The sequence below is a fragment of the Cynocephalus volans genome, chromosome 9, assembly GCF_027409185.1.
Source record: "Cynocephalus volans isolate mCynVol1 chromosome 9, mCynVol1.pri, whole genome shotgun sequence".
NCBI lineage: Eukaryota > Metazoa > Chordata > Mammalia > Dermoptera > Cynocephalidae > Cynocephalus > Cynocephalus volans.
The window spans coordinates 71,243,363-71,267,789 of NC_084468.1; the positions used below are offsets into that span (position 1 = coordinate 71,243,363).

Here is a 24,427-nt window from a genome sequence, read left to right on the forward strand (position 1 = left end):
TACCATATGAGGCAGCGATTCCATTTTTGGATATATACTCAAAAAACTAAAAGCAGGGTCTTGAAGAGATATTTATACATCCATGTTTATAGCAGCATTATTCACAAAAACCATAAGGGTGGAAGCAACCCAAGTGTTCACAGACAGAGGAATGGATAAGCAAAATGTGGCATATACGTGCAATGGAATATCATTCAGCCCGAAAAAGGAGGGAATTCTGACATGCTACATCATGAATGGACTTTGAGGATATTATGGTAAGTGAAATAAGCCTATCACAAAAAGACAAATACTGTAAGATTCTATTTATATGACATCCTTAGAGTAGTCATAATCATAAGAGTCAGAAAGTAGAATGGTAGTTGCCAGGGACTGTAGGGTGGAGGGAATGGGAAGTTATTGTATAATGGGTAGAGACACTCAGTTTCATAAGATGAAAAGAGTTCTAGAGATGGATGGCGGTGATGTTTGCACAACAATATGAATGTACTTAATGCCACTGAACTATATGCTTAAAAACAGTGCTGACAGTAAATCTTATTTACTTATGTTGCCACAATAAAAAAATGGAAAAAATAGATATCCACTTTGCAAGATGAGTTATAAAAATCACTCAGAATAAAAATGATATAAAATCAAATATTCCTTTAACAATTTCGTAAAGTTTAAAAAATAAGAATAAATCTATCTGTTCTTGTATTTAATTTGTAATGTAAATATCACATGTAAAAAAATAAATAAATAAAATAAAACCAAACAATGATTTAAAAAATGGACAAATACTTTTAAATACTGGAGTAAGAAAGACTTGAATAAGCATGGCTCAAAAACTCAAAATTCATACATAAAGAGACTATTGATATTGTGACTAAATTAATGTGTGAAATTTCTGTGAGAAAAAAAAATTATAAAGACAAAGCCAACTAAGAAAAGTGTTTTTAAACACACTGATAACAAAGGAGCAATTTCCTTAAAATACTATGGACTTTAAGTCCACAAGGAAAACAAGACAAACAAATCAAAGGGCATCAGAGTTCATAGAAGAGGAGCCCAGAAAAAAACAAAGATATTAATAATTTTTAAAAACACAAACCTATATGAGATCTTTCAATCAGTTAGACCAGCAAAGACTAAAAATGCTTGATAAACAGGAAAGCACAGAAACAGACTCCACACCCAATACACTCAATTGGTCTTTGACAAGGAACTAAAGGCAATTCAAGGGAGAAAGGATGGGCCTTTCCACAAATAGTGCTGGTACAACAGAAGGTTCACATGCAAAAAAAAAAAAAAAAAAAATCTAGACACAGACCTTACACCTTTCACATATGAGTCATAAATCTAAACATTAAATGAAAAACTATAAAACTCCTAGAAGATAACATAGGAGAAATTTTAGGTAACCTTGAGCTTGGTGATGACTTTTTAGATACACTACCAAAAGCACAATCCATAAAAGAAAAACTTGATAAGTCAAACGTCATTAAAATTGACACAAAACCAGCACTTCAGGGCCCACCCAGGGTTCTGAGGCATGGATCAGGGACCAGACCCCTTCTCACAACTAGACACACCACCAACTCCTCAGGGCCTACTCAGGGACCTGAGGCATGGAGCCAGAGACTGGACCCCACCTCCACAAGCAGGCACACTGCTAATGCCTCAGGGCCCACCCAGGGAACTGACACATGGAGCTAGGGACCAGACCTCCCTTCCACAACTGGGCCCACTGCCAGAGTCTCGGGGCCCACCCAGGGAACTAAGGCATGGAGTCAGGGACTGGACCACCCTCCCACAACCAGGCACACCACTGGAGCCAAGGAGCATGCCAAAAACATCACCTCCATGTGGTGGCCCACCACAGCCAACACAATAACCATGGCTGCCGCAAAAGCAGCCAGACGCCACATCCAGCAGGCAGATGGTCCACCAGCCACTGGAGTGCATTGACACAGGACAGTCACCAGCAGAGACCAAAGAAAAGAAGAGGATGTCTCTCTCCACAAAGTTCATTCCAGAGAGACAGAAGAAGCATCTGCTCTATGATAATACTGGGAGACCTGAATACACCTCTCAGCACTGGACAGATCATCTAGGCAACAAATCAACAGAGTAACCATTACTCTTTCAGGAGAGAAGTAATCTAGGGTAATAAGAGGTGGGAGGGGGGAGAGGGAGGAGGATGAGGAGAGATTGGACAAGGGGCATAAAGAATAAGTATGATTTGTAACAATATATATGCTAGTAATATTGATTTGATCAACATATGCCAAATGATGAACCCCAAAAATATGTATAATCAATTATGATTCAATAAAAATTTAGAAAAAAAAATGTGGGTAATTTTTTTAAGTGTCCCTATCTTTTATATCTACAGATGAAATGACATGATTTAACTTAAAAAAAAACCCAGAAACAAGGGGGGAGATAAAAATAAGTAAATTGGTAAGTCTAAAGTTTGGGGTTAATTATACTATTCTAACTTTTTAATATACTTTAAATTTCTACAGTAAAAACATTTTTTTTTTTTTTTTGGTCTTTTTCGTGACTGGCACTCAGCCAGTGAGTGCACTGGCCATTCCTATATAGGATCCGAACCCACGGCAGGAGCGTTGCCGCGCTCCCAGCACCGCACTCTCCCGAGTGCGCCACGGGCCCGGCCCTACAGTAAAAACATTTTTAAAAAGATATGGCAACAGGACCTGATAGGTGTTCAATCAACATGATCTATAAAAGTCTAAAACAAAACCAATATAAACAGCATAGAAAAGGAATAATTGCTGTTTATGAGGAAAACGAATTCCTTTCACTTCAAATTATACTATTCATTATCACCATCATTCAATCATGTAAGAACGTCACAGCAAAAGTGAAAGCAATCAACTTCTGACACCATTTCCCCAAATCTGTTGGAACTTTCAACTGCAATAGTCATTGCTCAGATCACTTCCTACCTTGATATTTGCAAAACATACTCAAAATCAGATTTATGATTCTAGCCTCTAACAACCTTGAATCCACCATACAGACATTGCCTCACTAATACTTTGTAAACTTCACTTTCATACTTTTATTATATCTCTCATCTCAGAAACATCCTTAGCTCCATTTAATGACAAAATTAAGCCTAATTTTTCTTTGTTTTGAAGATTATCCATAATCTGGCCCTGTTTATTTTCTCTCCATTCCCTTCAAAGCACTACTAATTCCAATCAGTGTAGCTGTCTTACTGTCCATGTGTACATCATGTCTATTTAACCTTCAATCCCTTACCGTCATGGCTGACATTCACTCTAAATCATACCCGTACAAAACCTTAGCTCAGGGGTGCTTTCTCTGAACATCCCAACTGCGGCTGAATCCCCTTATACAGGATCTTGTGCCATCATGTATCTGTTCTTAGTTTTGTAACGTTATACATTTGTATAATTATTTGATTCATTTCTGTTATACTCCCTCCCTCATCCCCATAGACTTTAGATTCTATGTGTCTACTTTTGCTCTCTACTATTTCCCTAAAAAAGAGCACAGGCCCTAACACATAGTATTCAAAAAATACTTGTTCGATGGTGAACAAAGGATACCAGGACTTATCTCTTCCTCTTTTCTCTGTAGTTTTATATCACCTAGTCTATTTATTATTATTATTTTTGATTAAAACATAATAGTTGCACATATTTATGGAGTACATTGTGATATTTGGAAACAGGTAATATAATGTGTAATGATCAAATCCAGGTAGTTAGCATATCTGTCAACTCAAACATTTGTCATTTCTTTGTATTGGGAACATTCAAAATCGTCTCTTCTCACTGTTTGAAAGTATACAATAAATTGCTGTTAACAATAGTCACCCTACTATTATAGAACATTAGAACTTATTCCTCCTGTCTAGCTGTAATTTTGTATCTGTTGACCAACCTCCCCCATCTCCCCCCCCATGACTCTCCGCAGCCTCACACTATTCTACTACTCCGCAGTAGTCACTATTCTACTATCTACTTGGGTAAGAACAACTTTTTTTAGCTTCCATGTATGACTGAGAACCTCACTTAGTCCACACCACACAGTTTCGCATCTATTTCATTTCTAATTGTTTTACTTGCATTCAATTTTGTCTGCCCAACCATTATAAGCTGATCTATAGTTCCCACAACCTCAGCACAGGGTACTCACAGACCTCAATAAATACTTGATAGCCTTTGATAATTACAGAATGGAAGACTGTCTCTGTAATAGGAAGCCTTCATCATTCAGGCTCCTAGTTCTCTGCCTAACTAATGTGAACTACATGTGCTAATGTAGCACTATTATGCATATATATGGACAACCCTGCTGCGGACTGCTTGCTGCTAACCAAAATCCATATTCTCTTCTGCTTCCTAGGCATACAGCCAGATTACATTTCCTAGTCTCCCTTGCAGTAAGATAAGGCCACGCAACTGAGTTTTAGTTAGGGAAGTGAATGGATACAGTATACGTACTTCTGTGTCTGGTCCATTTAAGTCCCCACACATAACTTTCCATGTCTTTTCCCCTTCCACTTCACTGGAATGGACATAACCATCAGGGAGACCAGAAGCATCACTAAGCCAATTATAATTTTTTAAATTAATTTTATTGTCATTCCCAGCCTACTGTAAATATTAGCATTTAAAAATAAAACCGCTACATCATTTTAAATGCATTCAGTGGAATCCAATCAACATAGTGACTTGATGCTCACCATTATCCACTGTATTTTTAAAAACACAAACAATTCTGTAACAGTCAGAAATTTATATTTTTCCTTTTCTTCTGTGAACTTGTATTTGAATTCCATATCCTCTAAACATTTTATACTAACATAACATTTCTAGCTTGAAAGTCTTCTATCATACTTCTCTGAAACAAGAAGATGTATATAAATTGAAATTTTAAAAACATTCCTCTAAATCAAATAATTTCATCTGGATTGAGTTAACAATGTAATTATTGTGTACAATTAACCAAAACAGCATAAATACATCACAAATTGTGAATATTACACATAAAAAGATTTTATTGCAATATTAAATGGGTAGATGGGACTCATTTTCATAAACTGCTTCTTGTATCCATAGATGAATATTTCATATTACTAGATTGACAGAGTTTAACAACAATTATAATCCTATATTTCATAAACATTGAAATACATTGTTCTCACAGATATATATGAACAGAAGGATATTTATTGTAATAATATATATTAATACTTTGAATTCCTTCTGCATTTTTTTTTTTTTTTTTTTTTTTGACCGGTAAGGGGATTGCAATACTCGGCAGGATGTGGTCTGCACCACGCTCAGCCATTGAGCACACCGGCCATCCTTATATAGGATCCGAACCTGTAGACTCAGTGCTACTAGCACCACACTCTCCTGAGTGAGCCGGGGCCAGCCCCCTTCTGCATTTTATACCAAAAATCAAATTGTGTTCTACCATCAAAAATTATTTTTAATTATCTGAGAATTCACTTATGTTCTCCTTCAACTTAGTATAAAGAAAAAGTGGAATCTATCTAAAATACAAGCAAAAGAAATTTTAATAACCTACAGTCATTCATTTTCTTAATTTCTAGGAAATCTATCAAAAGGCTTTTTACCAAAACCTTTCAAATGACAAGTGCCTTGTTTATCCTGATAACATTCCAAAATGGTTGGGGGAAATTCTTTTTTTTTTTTTTTTTTCCTTCGTGACCGGCACTCAGCCATTGAGTGCACCAGTCAGTCCTATATAGGATCCAAACCCGCGGCTGGAGCGTCGCCGCGCTGCCAGCGCAGCACTCTACCAAGTGCGCCATGGGCTCGGCCCGAAATTCTAAAAAGTTAACTACCTGTGCGATAATAACATTCTTTATCTTAAGGAATGTATTCACCAAAGGCAGGGCAATCAAAGAGAAAAGACTTGTAAAAATAAAGGCCAAAAAAAAAGAAAAGTGCTCCCCTGGGTAGGAGGGCAAAACTGACATAAAGGTGTATATAAGGATGTCCAGGATAATGTGCATAGACTCTCAAAAGTAGAGAAGGATTTTCTGAAGATGTATTCATGTTTATCATAAAAACATAAGAAAAAAAATGCGTGTCGATATTACATAAAGTGTGACCAGGCCTTACATTTTAGGAATATTTATTTACTCTAAGTAAGACCAATATTAGTGGAAAAGAAAGGGTTCTTTAGGAGTCTAACCCTCACTTCTTTGATCCAGTTTTTCAGAACCTAAGCTCTGCAAACCCTTACTTTCCTTGAATTCTACTTTTCCAAAGTTCAACTATCCTGAACTCTTTCTGATCAGATTTGGTATAAATCACCAGCCTGAATTCACTATTTGTGCTAAGGCACCTACATTTAATAGAATATGGTTTCCTTATCCCAGTGATATAAACTTAAAATTTTTCTTCCATATTTAAATTTTAAAATCCAGATGGTCATTCCAGTAATAGAATAAGAGCCAGACTCGACCATGATCCAGATGATACAACCATCAGATAAGGACTTTAACATAACTACGAGTTAACAGACTTGGAGGGAAAGGCAGACAACACACAATGGACATAAGGGGAATTTTAGCAGAGATGGAAACTTTAAAAGTCAAATAGAAAATCTATAAATTAAAAAAAAAAAAAAAAAACAATTATCAGAGATAATGAAGCCCTTCAAGGGGCCTGTTAGGGGTCATACAACCAAGGAAACAATGAATGAATTTAAAGATACATCAATAGAAATCATCCAAACTGAAACACAAAGAAGAAAAACTGGGCCGGGGAGGGAGGCGGCAGGGTAACAGAACAGAGCATCCAAGCTGTGGAGTTATATTATACAGTCTAACATCTTTCATATTGGAGTTGTAGAATGAAATGAGAAAAAGGACAAGACAGAAGAAATATTTGAAATAATGGCTGAGTTTTCCAAAAGTAAAAGACATCAAATCATAGATCCAAGAAGCCTTCAAATCAGGATAAATGTATATTTAAAAAAGAAAACAACAAATAAGCACAACACACATTTAGACACATAATAGTCAAACCACAAAAATCTAAATATAAAGAGAAAATCTTGAAGGCAGTCAGAAAAAAAAAGACAACATACAGAGGGGAAAAAAAGAAAAAAAACGGAGAGTACATCTTCCCAGAAACTATGCAATCCAGAAAGCAATGGAGTGACATCTTTAAAGTACTGGGAGAAAAACTGTCAACCCAGAATTCTTTACCCAACAAAAATATCTTTCAAAAATAATGGCAAAATAAGAATTTTTCACACAAACAAAAGCTGTGAAAATATACTGTCAGCATTTTTTATTAAAAGAAATATTAAATAAAAGTCCTTTACAGAGGAGTTTGATACCATACAGATTTAGACCAAAACACAAAAAGAATGTGTATACGATATGGTTAAGATGAAAGTTAATAAAGAACTTGTTTTTCTTATTTTTAATTGCTTTAAAAGGTAAATTTGTCTAAAGCAAAAACAGTAAAATGGATTATGGAGTTTATTACGTTTAAAAGTAAAATGAAAAAAAAGAAAAATAAATAAATAAAAGTAAATGTTTAACAACAATAGCACAAAGGATGTGAAAGAACTGGAAGTACTCTATTGTAAGGTAAGGTACTTACCCTACATGAAGTGATATAAATTTGAAAGTAGACTGTAACAAGTCAAAAATGTATATCTGATTCTAGAGCAACCATTAAAAAAAATTTAACTAAAACAAGCCAATAGTGAAGATAAAACAGAAGCATAAAAAAATGTTCAATTAACCCCAAAAATGTCAAAAAAATAGTTAAAAAAAGAACAAAGTACAAACAAGACAAAGAAAAAACAAACCCTACGATAGAAGATTTAAATCCAATTGTATCCATAATTACACTAAATATAAATAGTCTAGAAATATTTTTTTTATTTTGAGTATGTATCTAATCACCTTGCTATATTTATATATTAATTCTAATACTTCAATAACAAATTTTTACATTTACATGTATATAATAATGTAATATGTGAATTGTGACAATTTTTTATTTTCTTTTGAAGCCCTGTATACTATTTCTTTTTCTTGCCTTACTGCATTAACTCAGACCTGCAGTAGAACTGAACAAGTATTAAAAGTGGGTATCCCTGTCCAAAACTCACCATTACATAAAGTTTAATATATTTTCTCTCCCTTTTCATATTATAAAAGTGTCCTTTTGTTTTTGTTGTTTCAAGTATTTTTAACCAAAATGGAGGTTGGATATTGTTAGGATTTTTCTGTATGTATTGAGATTGTCATAAAATTATTCCTCTTTTTCTATTAATGTTGTGAATTAGATGGATAGATTTTGAAAGTTAAGCCACACTATATTCCTGAAATAAATCAAAATATGTCATGGAAAAAACAATACTAACAGGTAAGAATAATAGTACTGAACAAAAGATATACTGAAGACCAGGAAGTATTTGGATTCCCATTTGGGCCAGCTGACAAAAACAAACCAAACCAAAACAAAACAAATAAACAAAAAAGACCAAGAAGTACAGGATAAAAGCACTGCTAAAATCTAAACCAGGAAGAAAATAAACCAAGCAGAATCACATTTTTATTAGTTTATTGCTTTTCTTCTCACTCTACATAGAACCTAATTCTCCATGGGTGATTTTATCTATATCCATAGTTTTAGTGACTACTTACATTCAGCTTCCCAATGAACATTCTGCTCTAGATAATCAGTGGTATTTCAGTAACAAACATGTCTTAGAACTAAACATCTATTTGTCCAAACCAGCTATTCCTTCTATATCACCACTCTAGTATAAAAGATAAGAGACAGTTTTCTACTTTCTCACCCTGTGGCTGAAATGAGGTTCCAAAGCTGAGAACTGTAAATGATGTTTATACACTCTAAAAAGGACAAGACTAAAAGACAGCATTCCTCTCACTCACCTCCTGTCTATTCAAAATTTTTTAAAAAAGAGATTAGAAATAGAAGAGAGTTTGTAAACAAAGAGAATGCTAGGGCTGTACACCTCAATGAGAACAAAGGCAGGGATTCACCAAGAAAACTTCTGGCACAGCTAGGTGATAACCACAAGAAGGGGAAACTGACATCTGAATTGTTGGCTGGCGACTTATTAAGATAAAGAAACTCTTAAGCTCATCTTGGTCTAGCCACCAGAACTAAATGCAATAAGTTTTCTTGGTAGAACCTGACACATATTCCGAAGAGTTTAGAAACCATGTGAACACAGAAACTGTAAGAACCCAAATGCCCCAAGGGATCACACCCTGATCACATAAGCCCTTCTCGACCACACCCCATCATGGCGCTGGTTGCCCTTCTCTTCCGTACTCTCCTTCCCGCAGCGCGAATCGCACACCAGTCAGGTCACCCCAAGCCCCATGCGGTATGCTAAGTAGGGATTGTATTTTAAGCCAATCAGCCTTCCCTAAAAGCCCTATATATATGTGTGTGTGCCGCCTAATAAACGAGCCCTCTCTGGTGGATCGTCAACTGGTGTCGACTCGTCCTTTCATTTGGTGCCGAAACCCGGGTGACACTTTTTGGATCGCAGCGGCAACACTTTCCGAGCCGCCCCTCAGGGCTCCCTCGGAGCTGTAACACTTTTCAAATCTCACCAGCAACACTTTCCGAGCCGACCCCCAGGGCTCCCTCGAGCTGTAATACTTTTCAAATTGCAGCAGCAGCACTTCTCAAGTCGCCCCTCGGGAACTCCGTCCCGCCAGGACCAGCCTCCCTTCCACGCTCACAATTGACAGTCCATCCTCGTCCATTCTTTTCGGTGCTGGCTCCTTCCACTCACCACCGGCTCATCATTTGGTAAGCCCCCTTTCCTAAAGGGCACCAGCCCTTTTTCAGGCTACCACAGGGAGTCTAGCCGTGATCGTCCGGTAGTCCCTAACGCCCATACCCCACCCCACCACGGTCTTCACGACTACCATAAATTCCCAAACTATAACAGGTTCAAAGGCCCTGGTAAACTTTTACTTTCATTTTTGGAGGTTAAAAGCCCCATTCTGTTCTCTCCTTCTCTCTTTCACCCTCCTGTCCACCACTCACTTCCCGGGTCCGGGACCGACCAGAAATTCCTAGCGCTAGGTTCCTTCAGGCACCAGGCTTTTGCCCTAGAGAAGTGAAGGTCTGAGTGATGACCCACACCTCCCTTCTCTCCTCCTGGTTCGTACCTGAACCTGCCGGGACTGACGTGACCTACTGGGGACGCCCTCTAGGATCCCACCTTTCCCAACCGGCGGAAGGATCTGTCTTATCACTAATCTCTGTCCGATTTCAGTCTAAATTCACAACTGTGTAGACCCATTAAGAGACCAGAATGGGCCCTTCCTCCTCCTCCCTAGGGGACTCTCCACTTCAGTGCCGGATATTAAGCCCAAACTCCTCACCAAACTCTGCACACAAGATTGGCCTTATTATCCTTTAGATAATCAAAACACATAGCCCCCTGAGGGCACACTAGATCCTAACATTCTACGAGACCTCTTTAACTACTGCCAGTGCCTAAAAAAATGGAAGGAGATCCCCTACATCGAGGCTTTTCGCCTCTTGGCTCAGAACCCCACCCTCTGCTCCTCCTGTGCTCCCTCTCAAGTCCTTTTAGCCTGTAAACCATCTTCACAGTCACCCCTTGATTCTTCCATCTTCAGCCCTGCTGATGAACACCCACCCTACCGACCTCCTCCTCCCCCAGTGCCTCTGGTGTCCGCTCCTCCTCCCCCGTCATCCGCGTCACCTTCTTCACCTCCTGCGCCATCCACTCCCCCATCTTTACCCTCACCTACTCCAGACCCACTAAGTCCCCCTTTCACCCGTTCCCGAGGACCTCCCCCCGCCCCTTTAACAATCGCCCCACTACGTGAGGTAGCTGGGGCTGAAGGAGTAGTTAGGGTCCATGTTCCCTTTTCCCTAGCTGACCTTACAGAATTAGAAAAAAGACTAGGCTCTTTCTCTACCGACCCTACCACCTACATTAAAGAATTCCAATGGATCCTGCAGGCCTACAGCCCCACACATCATGACATTTTTATGCTCCTAGCCAATACCCTCCTCCCCAAGGAACGCCGCAGGGTCTGGGATACAGCCCAAACCCATGCCACTGACACTCATCGTACCAATCCGGATCACCCGCCAGGCCCCCAAGCAGTCCCAGAACAGGAACCTAATTGGGATTATAACACAGCCCAGGGAATCCAGGCTCGAGACCATTTTGCCTCTTGCTTAATAATTGGCCTCAAAAAATTGGTTCACAAGGTCGTCAATTTCCAAAAAATTCAAGAAATTGTCCAAAAAAAGGAAGAAACTCCCTCTGATTCCTCAATAGATTAACTCAGGCCTTTCAACAATACACTAACTTAGATCCCAACTCTGAAGACGGCCAGCATGTCCTTATGACCTATTTCCTGGTCCAATCCTACCCCGACATTAAAACTAAACTTAAAAAATTAGAGCAGGGTCCTGCAACCCCTCAGACCGAAATCCTGTCAGTGGCCTTCAAGGTTTTCCATAATCGGGAGGAGGAAAAGTAACGTCGAAAACAAAAGGCCGACCACGCCAACTTCCAGATGTTGGCCCAGCTTATCAAACCCCCTGGGCACCCTCCCACAGCCTCCATGTCTAAGCCTCCACCTGGAGCCTGCTTTAAATGTGGGAAGGAAGGGCATTGGGCAAAGGCTTGCCCCACCCCCAGGCCACCCACCACTCCTTGTCCAAAATGCAAAAAGAAGGGACATTGGGGATCTGATTGCCCCCTTGCCCGAAGGGGTGAGGGACCAACTGCCCCACAGTCCCCCGAACCGTGGACACCACCTATGGTGGGCCTCGCTGAGGAGGACTGACGGAGCCTTGGGCCCTTCCGACCATCTCTATAACAAAGCAGGAGCCCAGGGTATCCATGGTTGTGGACAGCCACCCAATATCTTTCCTCCTGGACACTGGAGCCACCTTTTCGGTCTTAAGGGAATATAAAGGCCCCACCACCTCCAGCAGCTCTCCTATAGTCGGGGTAGGAGGTAAACAAATCTTTCTTTTAACCCCTCTTTTAACCTGCTGCCTTCAAGGCACTCAATCCGTTTTCTCCCATTCCTTTCTAGTCATGCCACAATGCCCCGTCCCCTTGTTGGGTCGGGACATTCTATCATGGCTTCAAGTCTCCATTACTTTGCCCCTGTCCTCTTCCTCTTCCCCCGTTTCCTTCCTCCTAGCACTAGTTCAAGCCCAAGATCCTACTAATTCCACCCCTCCAAAGAAGTCCTTACCCATGCTAACGGACCCTGTTAACCCCACAGTTTGAGACACTGCCAGCCCTGCTCTGGCCCAGTGTTCCCCTGTACACATAAAACTAAAAGACCCCTCCAAATATATTTGTCAGGCTCAGTATCCATTAACCACAACAGCCCTCCTCGGGTTAAGCCCCATCATTCAGGATCAAATCCATACACTACCTATTAAAAAGGGTATCTCCGTCCCACTCGCTCCCCTTTCAATACTCCCATACTCGCTGTAAAAAAACCTATTGGAGCCTTTCGTCTCGTCCAAGATCTCCACCTTGTTAACGCCGCTGTCATTAGTCCTGGCAGCGGGGCAGTTACTGCATAAGGAGGCATCCAAATTAACATCTGGGGCACCTCTCACCATTCTCTCACCACATCACCTTAAAGACCTTCTTACCTATAAGGCTCTCCAATCCCTCCCACCTTCCAGCATCCTAACCCTCCTATCCTCGTTTCTGGAAAATCCTGCCCTATCCTTTACTACCTGCCCACCCCTAAATCCGGCTACCCTACTGCCTATACCAGATTCCCCCAACACCCCTTTGCACAACTGTGTAGAAAGCCTTCAGAATTTCATACCTTACCGCTCCTCCATCACTGAGGGGCCCCTGTCTCATGCTGGTCTCGCATGGTTCACGGATGGGTCCTCATTCAAGGAAGGAAACACTCATTACGTAGGGTATACCATAGTCTCCCTTGATTCGGTTATAGAGGCCCAACCTTTACCCAAGGGTACTACCAACCAGCAGGCTGAACTTATCGCTGCCACGCGAGCCTGCGTTCTAGCTGAAGGAAGAACTCTTAACTTATACACTGATTCCAAATATGTCTTTCATATACTTCTCTCTCGTGCCGCCATATGGAAAGAACGCGGTCTGCTTAACACCAAGGGTAACACAATCACCAACTCAGCTTTAATCTCCACATTAATTGAGGCATCCCATTTACCTTGGGAATTAGGAGGCATTCATTGCAGAGCCCACCAGAGGGACGATTCCCTAATCACTCGCGGGAATTGTAAGGCTGACCTCGCCACACGCACTGCGGCAATGCACCCACAGACACAAAACCAACTTCCCATCCTTCCATACGGCTCCCAAGGTTCACAGACACCCTCTCAGCCTCAACCGCCTAATGATGATAAGTCCTCTCTCTTTCGCTTGCTCCATGACCTGTTTCACTCTAGCCCTCAAGCTTTATCCCAGTTTTTACAAGCCTTCTTCTCAGTCACCCCATCTGACAAAGCCCTCTTACAAAAAATTTCCTCCTCATGCACAATCTGCCAGCATACCAATCCTAACACCCCTCTCAAACCTGGGCCATACCCCTCCCACCAGGCCAGAGGTCTCACACCCGCAGCTGACTGGCAAGTCGATTTTACACACATGCCTTCCATCTGGCGCCTCAAATACCTCTTGGTGTTTGTTGATACCTTTTCAGGATGGGTAGAGGCATTCCCAGGATCCAATAAAAAGGCCTCCACCATAGCCCAGACTCTCCTTTCCCAAATCATCCCACGATTTGGGATGCCCACTTCCATTCAATCTGACAATGGACCTGAATTTACCGCCCAGGTAATACATAAACTCTCCCAGTCACTCTCTCTCCCCTGGCACTTACATTGCCCTTACCGACCTCAGGCATCTGGAAAGGTAGAGAGAACCAACAGAACCTTAAAGGACATACTAACTAAATTGTCTCTGGAATTACACCTTGATTGGGTCCGTCTTCTACCTCTCGCTCTACTCAAGACCAGGGCTCTCCCAAAAAGGCCCTCCAATCTTTCCCCTTTTGAAGTCATGTATGGTAGACCCCTCCTACCCCCGGGGATCACAGCGACTGAAGGACCCATACCACCCACCATGGCCTTACCCTTGCTCTCCCACCTTCGCACCGAGCTATGGAAGTACCAGGACTGGCTACTTCCAGATCCGTCACTTTCCAAAAATAACCTTTCACTCAGCCCAGGCCAATTAGTATTCTACACTTCCCCGGAACCCAAAACCCCCCTAACCCCTAAGTGGGAAGGCCCATGTCCTGTCATCCTTTGCACTCCAACTGCTGCTAAACTTGCCCTGCCAGGTAATCATGTTACTCCATGGATTCATATTTCCAGGCTGAAGCCTTACACTCAGGATCCGCCCTCGGCCACCGAGAACTCCAGTAACAAGCTGCAAGGAAACTTAACACACCATTCCTTTAAGTGTATCCCTCATCCTACCGACCCTCTCAAACTCCGCCTATCCCGGACCTCAGCCGTACCCCCAATTCCGGAGACATGAACCTTCTCCTTGGCCTTCTCCTGTTCCTTTCACTTCACCCAGGGAGCCTTCAGACCCCTTCCTATATATGGAAGTTTGAGGTTATAGAAAAACATCCCTCTCGCTACGTCCCAGTTAATCAAACAAGCCACCCGCCCCTACCTATGTTTTCTCTATGACCAAACTGCTGACCACTGTAAATGGTGGCCGGACACTTACAGAGGCTGTCCGTATTGGTCCTGCAAGATCCATGACCCACTCATTGGTGTGGGTGGCAGGTTGTTTGCATTCAACAGCGGGACACAGCAATACTCCCTAACAGTTTCCGATCCCTGCAACTCCAGATGGGCTACCAGGATCATTGCCTTCTTCTATTGCAACAGCTATGCCTCTCATCCACGTGGAAGTCTAGAAATTTCCCGAAAATACGTTCCTGTCAACAATCCAATGTCCCATGTCTCCACGGACATCTTACATCAGGAAGAACAACTTTCTTCTGCCCTAGAACAATCCTCTTCCTTTTCTGCTAGCCCCCCAGGGTCACCCATTTACACATGGCAACAAATCATTTCTGAAACACTCATCTTTCTCAACCACACCTCATCGGCTCTCTCTCCCGGAAATTGTTTTCTCTCTTCCCCACCATAAGAACCCCTTAACCTTCCGGACGTCCCTCTCTGAGAGCCCGACAACAAACACAATAACACTTTGTTGCCCCGTCACTGTTTCATCGGAAACTCTTCCTCCCTAAGTTTTCCTCCGTCTTATTGTAATCTTAACACAACCATTCATACCCACACCGTCGCCCCACCAGGCTCTTTCTTCTGGTGCAGTGGAACCCTCTCTACCTCCATCCTGCCTAATCTTACTGCCCCATGCCTTCTTGTCACCATCGTCGCTCAACTCACTCTGTACACCAGTCCAGAACTGTTGTTATTATATCAATGAATCTGGTCTAGTAGAAACAAACATCATCAAACTCACCCACTTAGCTTCCAGCCTACAAACCACATCCAGTTCTAACCCCTTTTCTTCTTTTATCTTAAACCCTATCCTAACTTGGATTTGGCCCATTTTGGGACCTCTAATCATTATCCTCATAACCTGCCTTTTCTTGCCCTGCATCATTAGGTTTCTTCAAACCCAAGTGGGAAAAATCTCTAATCAGGCCTTTAACCAGCTTTTGCTTAGAAACTACCAGCTTCTAGGTACCGATGAACCCCCCGCCTCATCTCATGAGCGCCTCAGCTGATGCTGAAGGGACACCACCTTACAGAGGAAACGCATTCCTACATGCCCTTGCCACCGACACCTGGCTGCTCCCTCCAGTCTCCAACTACGAACAATGGAACCGGTGCATATTCGACTTGTGGCTTCAAGGAACGTTTATGGACTTTTCCCCTTTTGAAATTACTTGTTCCTCCACCCTCCTTTAGGGTTTCATAATGGGTGTTTATGTACCTTCCTCCCTTTGCCCCCCCCACAATGCCCCAGTTCAGCAGGAAGTAGCTCGATGACTTCAACGGCCCCTTTCCTAAAACAAGAAAAAGGGAGGAATGTAAGAACCCAAATGCCCCAAGGGATCACACCCTGATCACATAAGCCCTTCTCGGCCACACCCCATCATGGCGTTGGTTGCCCTTCTCTTCCGTACTCTCCTTCCCGCCAGCGTGAATCACACACCAATCAGCTCATCCCAAGCCCCATGCGGTATGCTAAGTAGGGATTGTATTTTAAGCCAATCAGCCTTCCCTAAAAGCCCTATATATATGTGTGTGTGCCGCCTAATAAACGAGCCCTCTCTGGTGGATGGTCAACTGGTGTCGACTCGTCCTTTCAGAAACCAACCCCAGTCTGGAAAATGCTACACAAAAGATGTGTGGAGCTGTCACAATGTCAAGGCAAGGACAGAGAGGACAGCAGTTAGGCAAGCTGCACGTCTACCACTGAGTTATATAAGAACTTCAGAGAGGGCACAGTGGAAGGATTTATGGAAGAGGCACTGTGCAAGGATACTACGAACTAATATGACTTGTCTATGGGTCATACCTGACGACATACAAATAGGAACCAGTTTTATTTTTTGCCCATCCTTGACCTTAGCCATGCCATGCTGGATCTGCCTTCCTTGCCTCTTGATAAGATTTCACTTTTAACATAACAACAAGCCTTAGTTTGGTGGATTACCAAAGTTTACATCCTGGTTAGAGCACATTCTTATAACCTCAAGGTCATGGATTCAGATCCCCATTCTGGTCAGCCGCAAAAAAATAAAAAATATGCAACCCCAAAATAAAAAAAATAAAATAAAAAAAGCTTACACCCATTTTATTTTTTAAATCTTATTGTATGTTATTGTATTTTATTTATTTATTTTTTACATCCATTTTAAAGCTTCCCTTCCCCTTGACTGAGGCCTAATGATGGCTCAGGGATCTGTCGTGGGGAAGAGGAGTATGATGTGTTTCATCCCTCTTCTACCTCCTCCCCCTTTCTGCTTGTAGCTTCTGTGTGGAAGGAAGATTAGAGCAGAAAGGGAATTGTCTTATATACCCTCTCTAGATTTCCCACTGACCAAGCAGATGTTGCAGAATAGCTAAGGTATCTTGATGGGACTGTGCCAAAGACATGTGCCTTCCTCAGTAAAGGTACTCAGCAGGAACAGGCTGTAAGGTAGACTGTAAGAGGCACGAGTTAACCGGAGATTGCAAAAGGTAGCTGGAGTGGACACCATACCCCTGATAGGAACTAGGTAATGTGGACATAACCACAGAGGGCCTCCCAAAAACCGTTCTATGTGCATACCTCTAAAAGTCCACATTTGGACACTTGCTATAGAGAGGGCACCAGTGGCTGGATTACAATAGTCCCAGCCATATAAAACTTTGTCCTTTCTCCTCTGATCTTCCTTTCATACAGAAGCCACAAGCAGAAAGGGGAAGAGATAGAAGAGGGAAGGAACACATCACATTCCTCTTCCCCACTACATATCCCTGGGCCGTGATCAGGCCTGAGTTGAGGGAAAGAGAAGCTTTCAAACGGATATAAAAGTCAAATAAGAAAAAATGGATGTAAGCTTTTGACTGAACTGTTCATTCCTGTGAAACTTAATTGCCAAACTAAGGTTTGTTCTAACAGTTACAAGTGAACTCTTGTCAAGAGGCAAGGAAGGAAGATCCAACATTGCATGGCTAAAGTAAAGGATGGGCAAAAAATAAAGCTGGTTTCTATTTGTATGTCACCAGGTATAACCCATAGACCAGTCATATTAGTCCACAGTGCTAGTATCTACCCTGTTATTCAAGTCAGAATCTAGGAGTCATCCTAGATTCTCCCCCTCCTTAAGATCCTGGTGTCCAGTCATTATGTCTAAAACCTCTTTCAACACATATCTCTTCCTCCCTAGCCCATTAGCTAGTTTAGCTCAAACCTGGAGTACTACAATAATCTAGCTTAGTGATTCTCTAATCTGGCCTACACTTTAGAATTTAAAGATATTAAACCTAATACCTAGGCCCCAGCCTAGAGATTCGGATTTAAATGAGGTCAGGCAGGAGCCAGCCAGTTTTCCAAGAGGTCCTCAAGTGCTTCTAAAGGGCAGCAAATGTGGAGAATCACTGACCTAACTGATCTCTCCCAGAATACAGGCTTACCTTTCACCAAACTATCTTTCACAATGCCACAAGAATTATTGTTTTAAAAAATGTAAATCTCCTATTATTTAGAGCAGTGGTTCTCAATCTAGGCTACCTATTAGAATCACTTAGGGAGCTTTTAAAAATCCTGATATCAGGCCAAACTCCAGAGAGATTAAAACGGAATCTCCAGGGATGAGAACCAGGCATCAGTATTTATTAATATCTCCCCAGGGAATTCCAGTGTGCAAACAAGGGCAAGAACCACTGTCCTAGAAGTAATGGGAAGCCACAGAAAATGCTTAAGAACAATAAAATCCAAATTCCCCTGAAGAGAGTGAGACCTTCTATCTAGCTCCCTGAAAGAGCCAAACTTTTACACTTTTGTGTAAAGTATTACTTCAATCCAGAAAGCCCCTTCTGCTCATCCTCTGCTCAGTTCCACCTACCTTTAAGGTTAAGACATTTCAAGAACAGTCTCCTTTGTACAAACCTTCCCTGACATGCACAGCAGAGCTCTTTAATCAACTTGTGACTGTTATAATTCGGTAGGGCAATGTTTAATGTTTTAGTATAACTCCCTTATTGAACTCCTCAAGATTTAAACCTTATCTTATTCATTTGCATCCCCAGTGCCTATCACTATGCATGGCACACAGTAAGTGCTCAAATATCTGCTGAGTTCATTCCATTTAGGAAAAAATTTATCTATATTATTATGCAGTAGAATTTCACTTAAGTAAACTGTAAGAGACATCATATTTATATGTTATATTCAAGTCTCATTAAAACAGAAACCGACAGCTAGACTTAAAAAATGTAAAGCAAATGTTTAATGTTTGTTCTATTTACGAATAGTAACAAATCAAGTAAGAAGGCAGGTACAAAGGTTGGTGTGTTTCCAGAGTCATAAAGGTGGCACCTTACAGAATAATAATGCCCAACTTTTCACCTGAATATGCCTTTTAAAACATACCTTTTCCAAAATGTTATGCTGATACAATAACATTTGTGTGTTTTAGGAAAGTGAGTTAGATGACTTAATTAACCTGAGAGTAAAATGATAGGTACTTGCTACCTTAAAATAAAAACAAATTATGAAAAGCTTTTGAATGCTGGAATGAAATTTCTTTTTTTTTTTAGGTTTTTTTTTAATTTTAAATTTTTATTTATTAATAGCATATTCATTCTCACAAATTGTGACATTTCTTTGATGAAACATAATTTTTTTATTGAAACATAATTGATTATACATATTTGTGAGGTACAGATTAATACCTGTGTACAATATGTGGTGATCAATATAATTAGTATATTCATGTATATTTAGTTTTTCCTGCATTTGAACTTTATTTGAAAAAACATCATGCATATTTTTCTCATTTTGCTTCATGTATTCAACATGATGTTGGTAAAATTCATCTCTATTGTAACATGTAACTGTAGTTCAATCATTTTTACAGAAGTATAATATTCCTCTGAATGAGTATACCACCTGTAAATCCACCTGGCTGTGCTTTTTCTAGCAGGCATATTTTAAATTTCTTATTTAATATTTTCATGATTATAGGGCTATGTAGGCCAAGAAACCTCAAAGAAAGTAAACGAATATTATAAATCACTTTATGCCTAAAGTTTCCAAACCCTAGATGGTAGAAAAATAAAACTTAATAAAACTTACTCAAGAGGAAACATAAATACATACATGTATTGAAACATCACATTGTACTCCATAAATATATATAATTATTATTTGTCCAAAGAAAAGCCTAAATAGTCCTATAACCACGGAACGAAATTTCTTAAACTTGTACTTAAGCTTAAAAAATACTGATAATGGTTATCAACATCTGAAGGCAATTTCCCATACTCTGGGTCCCGGTACCCAACAAAAGCTCAGATTTCCATTTTTAAAAGTTACATTTAACATTTTATATTACCATTAGATAAGTGCTTTCCCCAAAGACAATAATTTTGCTAAAATATTAACTGAAGAGGAACTAAACACATAATATACTTGACACAAAAGATTTTTATTGTACCTATATTCATATGGGGCATGAAAATCATCTTAGCATACAAAATAATTACTATGGTAAATTTTTAAATCCATCAAACATCCTTGATTACTAAATTAATCCAGTATGCAATGAATGCATATTACTTGCTTGGGAATATAGTAAAAACTGAAGTATCTGAAGTGACTAGTACGAAAATAGAGGCATCAACCACAACATTTAGCATTTGTGGCTATTTTTTTTTTTTACCTTATTTGGCGATTTCAAAGGTGAGATGGCTATTTTATTTGGTGTCTGTGTTGTAGAATTTAAAGTTGATCCAATAACACCACTTTCAGATATGGTTATGGTCTTTGATGGAGTTCCAGGAGTAGACTGTGAAAGAACCCTACCTGCAAATGAGAGGCAGCACATCAGTTTGACTTTTTCCCATAATAGTCTAAAAATTTATCTGACGATGATCTACACCCCACAAGGACTGTAGCATATGCTCACTATTTCATATATTTAAGCATATGAACCTAAATACTTAAGTGAATCCCTACTGAACCGTGGTGAACCTAGGCAGAAAGAAACAAAACAATACTTCTTAGTAATACTAAGTATTACTTAATACTTAATTAAGTTTATATAAAGTCTACAAAAACAGTTCTGCTCATATCCTCATCAATACTGTTAAGTTATATCTATCAGAAAGCATGCTCAGAACAACTATGCAAAGTGCCTATGTAACCCAGCTCCTGAAAGTCAGGACTTGAATCCAAGTCTCAAAACTTCAGTCTCTGTACTCTACTATATTATAGCTGTCTTCTTATTTGAACTTAAACCAGAAGGAAAAATTTAAATTCACACTTATAAAACAGATAGTTATTGGACCAACTTGGACACTGTCAGGTTTAATACTGTCTGATTTTAGACTGCCAAAAGGGAAATAAAGTTTCTCCTGGTTACCCTGGCCAGATTCCACACTGTGTTCCCGTCTGCACAATACCCTTCATGAACAACATAGAAAAAGTATAGTGTGTCTGGATAGTTTAGGGAATTGGAAATCATATTATAATGAACTGAAGTATCAGGAAATTTTATTCTAGACAAGAAAGGAATACAAAGACATGACATCTCCAAATTCTTGAAAGACTGTGATAGTCATTAGTGCCATTCGCCAAGTAAATTGTCTCTCAGTATCCACAGGGGATTGGTTCCAGGACCTCCCATGGACACCAAAATCCATGGATGCTCAAATCCTTGATGTAAAATGGCACAGTATCTGCATATAACCTATGTATATCCTCCCGTATACTTTAAATCATCTCTAGATTACTTTTAATACCTAATACAACGTAAATGTTATGTAAATAGTTGTTATACTATATTGTTTAGGGAATAATGACAAAGAAAAAAAAGATTGTACATGTTTAGTATACATGCAACTTTTTTTCCCCAAATATTTTCAATCCACAGTTGGTTGAATCCATGGATGAGGAACCCACAGATACAGAGGGCCAAGCTATATTCAGGTTCTCCTCCATTCTGGCACACGGTAGAACTTCCCATTGCACTTTGTATCTGCCTCACCCCCCAAATCTTGTGGTTAAATTAGGGTCATGTGACTACTTCTGGCTGATAAGTTATGAGTAGAAGTGACATATCATTCCTGGGACAGAGCATTTACGGCCTATGCAAGACCTCCCAAAGATCTCTTTCCTTTGCCACATCTCAGATGATGGCTCCTCTGTCAGCCTGTGTTCCTGAGTGACTACGATAAGAAGGGCCCCCCTTTGAACCCACAATGAACATTTTTTTACACTTCTAAGATTTGGAAAACTGTATGTTTTGACAAGAAAATGAAGATTATGTAATACCTAATACAATGTAAATAGTTGTTTTACTATATTGTTTCAGGAGTAATAACAAGAAAAAAAGTCTCTACATGTCCAGTATAGACTACACGATCACATTGATTTTAATGACATATTCCTTAATTGAATGTTTTGCTGGGTTTTTCGAAAACCTGAATTACATCACAACTAAATAAAACCAATTCTATATAAACTAAATAAATCTACATCAAATGTTTTTAGAACGCCACCTTAAATTGTTGAGCCTTCCTAAAGTAACATGTTTGTCTATTCTGGTTTCCAAAACTAAAACCAGTGAGATGAGCCTGAAGCCTCAACAACCATATGTTAAGAAAAGAAATTACCAATAGAGTCAGTTTCATACAATGTTCATCATTTATAGTTATCACTATAATTTCCTATTTGTCAGGTATTATATACCTTTCAAAATATTCATATAGAAAATCCTCAATTCCTGAGGATAACTGATTACCAGAAAAAGGCCACTTAAAATGAATTCACTTAAAACAGGGACAAAAATTTCACTGTAAATAATTACAAAAACTATAAGTAAAACTTGCACTTTCTTTAGCTTATATATTTTTAAAATTCAGTTTATAATTGCAAGCACACTAATTCTTAGGATGAACAAAGAATAAATCTACTGCTGAGTTTGGGGAAGAGAGGTTTCTTCTGAAAATCTGTATGACAGCATAGTGACAAATTCATTTCTGCCAAAATATTTGAAGATTTCATCAATTTTCCCAAGAACCTCTATATACTTTGAAATTTAAGTTATTCTTTTTGAGGAGTCTGCTTGATTTTCACCCAAACAGCGTTCCTGATCATCTAATCTAACCTCCAAATCTCTATCCTTAGCTCCACAGAGTCAAGCAAGTATGCAAGTTATACTTCTTGAAATCAATTTATAAGGCATTTATACTTTACTGTCAGGTATTCTCGAAGAATCAAGGCACATATTCCAAAAAACCATAGATGGGATAGGCTGGAGCAGGGAGCTAGCATATTTAGTGAGGATAAATTCTCTAAGAAATTAATTCATTAGTGAATATTCTCATATTGTGATGAAGTTTTCTCCCACAAAGCAACCTAACCTTGGGAGCTCTGATAATGAGGACCTCTGTATCTCATTTAACCATCCCAAAAGTCTTGTGAGGTAATTGGTGTCTACATTTTATAGAAATAAGATGAACCAATAATATATTTACCCAAGATCACAGAGAAAATCAACAGAAGAGCCATGATCACAACACAAGTCTCCTAATAGCTCCTACCATACACTACATTGCCTCCATAATATACATATTCATTCAACAACCCACATTCACTGAACCACATCTAAGTTCCAGAAACTGTGCTGGTACTAGAGAAAGGGAAAGAGGAAGGCAGAGAGAAGAATGGGGAAAGAGGGAGACAGGATAAAAGAACTAACATCAATATCATACACATATATGTACAATGGAACATTATTCTGCCTTAAAGAGGAAGGAAATTCTGACACATGCTACAACTTGGATGGATTTTGAGGACATTATGCTGAATGAAACATGCCAGTCATAAAAAGACAAATATAGTATGATTCCATTTGTATGAGGAATGTTGAATAGCAAAAATCACAGAGTAACCAAGTAGAATGGTGGTCGCCAGGGGCTAGGGGAAGGGAAAAATAGGGAGTTGTTATTGTTTAATGTGTACAGGGTTTTGGTTTTGCAAAATGAAAAAGTTCTAGAGATGGATGACAGTGATGGTTGCACAACATTGTGAAGGTACTTAACGCCACAGAGCTGTAAACTTAAAAATGACTAAGATGGTAAATTTCATGTTATGTATATTTTACCATAATTTTAAAAAAATAAATTAATCTTTGAAAAAAGAACTAAACGGCAAACACAAAACAAACAAAAAACTACCATCAAGAAAAATCATAAATGTAGCAGGGGAGATAGGCAAGAAAACCAAGTACTACAATACAGTGTGACTAATGGACAAGTTCAAACCCAGTGTGATATTTAATAGAAGTGTAATTAAAAATAAGTATTTGGTAGGCATAATCAAGTTTTATGGGAATACATAGGAAATGGTCAGAGGAAGAATATCTGATTAAATCTAGGCATCAGAAACTTCCAAGCTGGGAAAAGATGAAATGGAAGAGTTAGCCATGAGGAACAGCAAAGAAAGGCATTCCAGGTTTAAAAAAAAAAAAAAAAAAGTGTCAAGATCCTAAGTCCTGAGAGAACATGATCCACTTGGTGATCTCTAAAAATAAGCTATATCAGTAGGTCTGGAGCGGATAGGAGGTGAAAATGAAAAAAGTTTGCATTTGATAATAAATACTTTTAATGTTAAGAAAGCA

General features: G+C 39.6%; 1 protein-coding gene across 4 annotated transcripts in view; it reads right to left on the bottom strand.

The window, feature by feature from the left end:
• Positions 1-24,427, bottom strand: part of LIN54 (lin-54 DREAM MuvB core complex component) — a 66,777-nt gene that overhangs the window by 22,723 nt on the left and 19,627 nt on the right. For all 4 annotated transcript variants that reach the window (XM_063107787.1, XM_063107790.1, XM_063107788.1 and 1 more), the window contains exon 4: positions 20,465-20,607. In XM_063107787.1, coding sequence (XP_062963857.1) covers positions 20,465-20,607 — 143 coding nt within the window. The remainder of the gene's footprint in view (positions 1-20,464; positions 20,608-24,427) is intronic.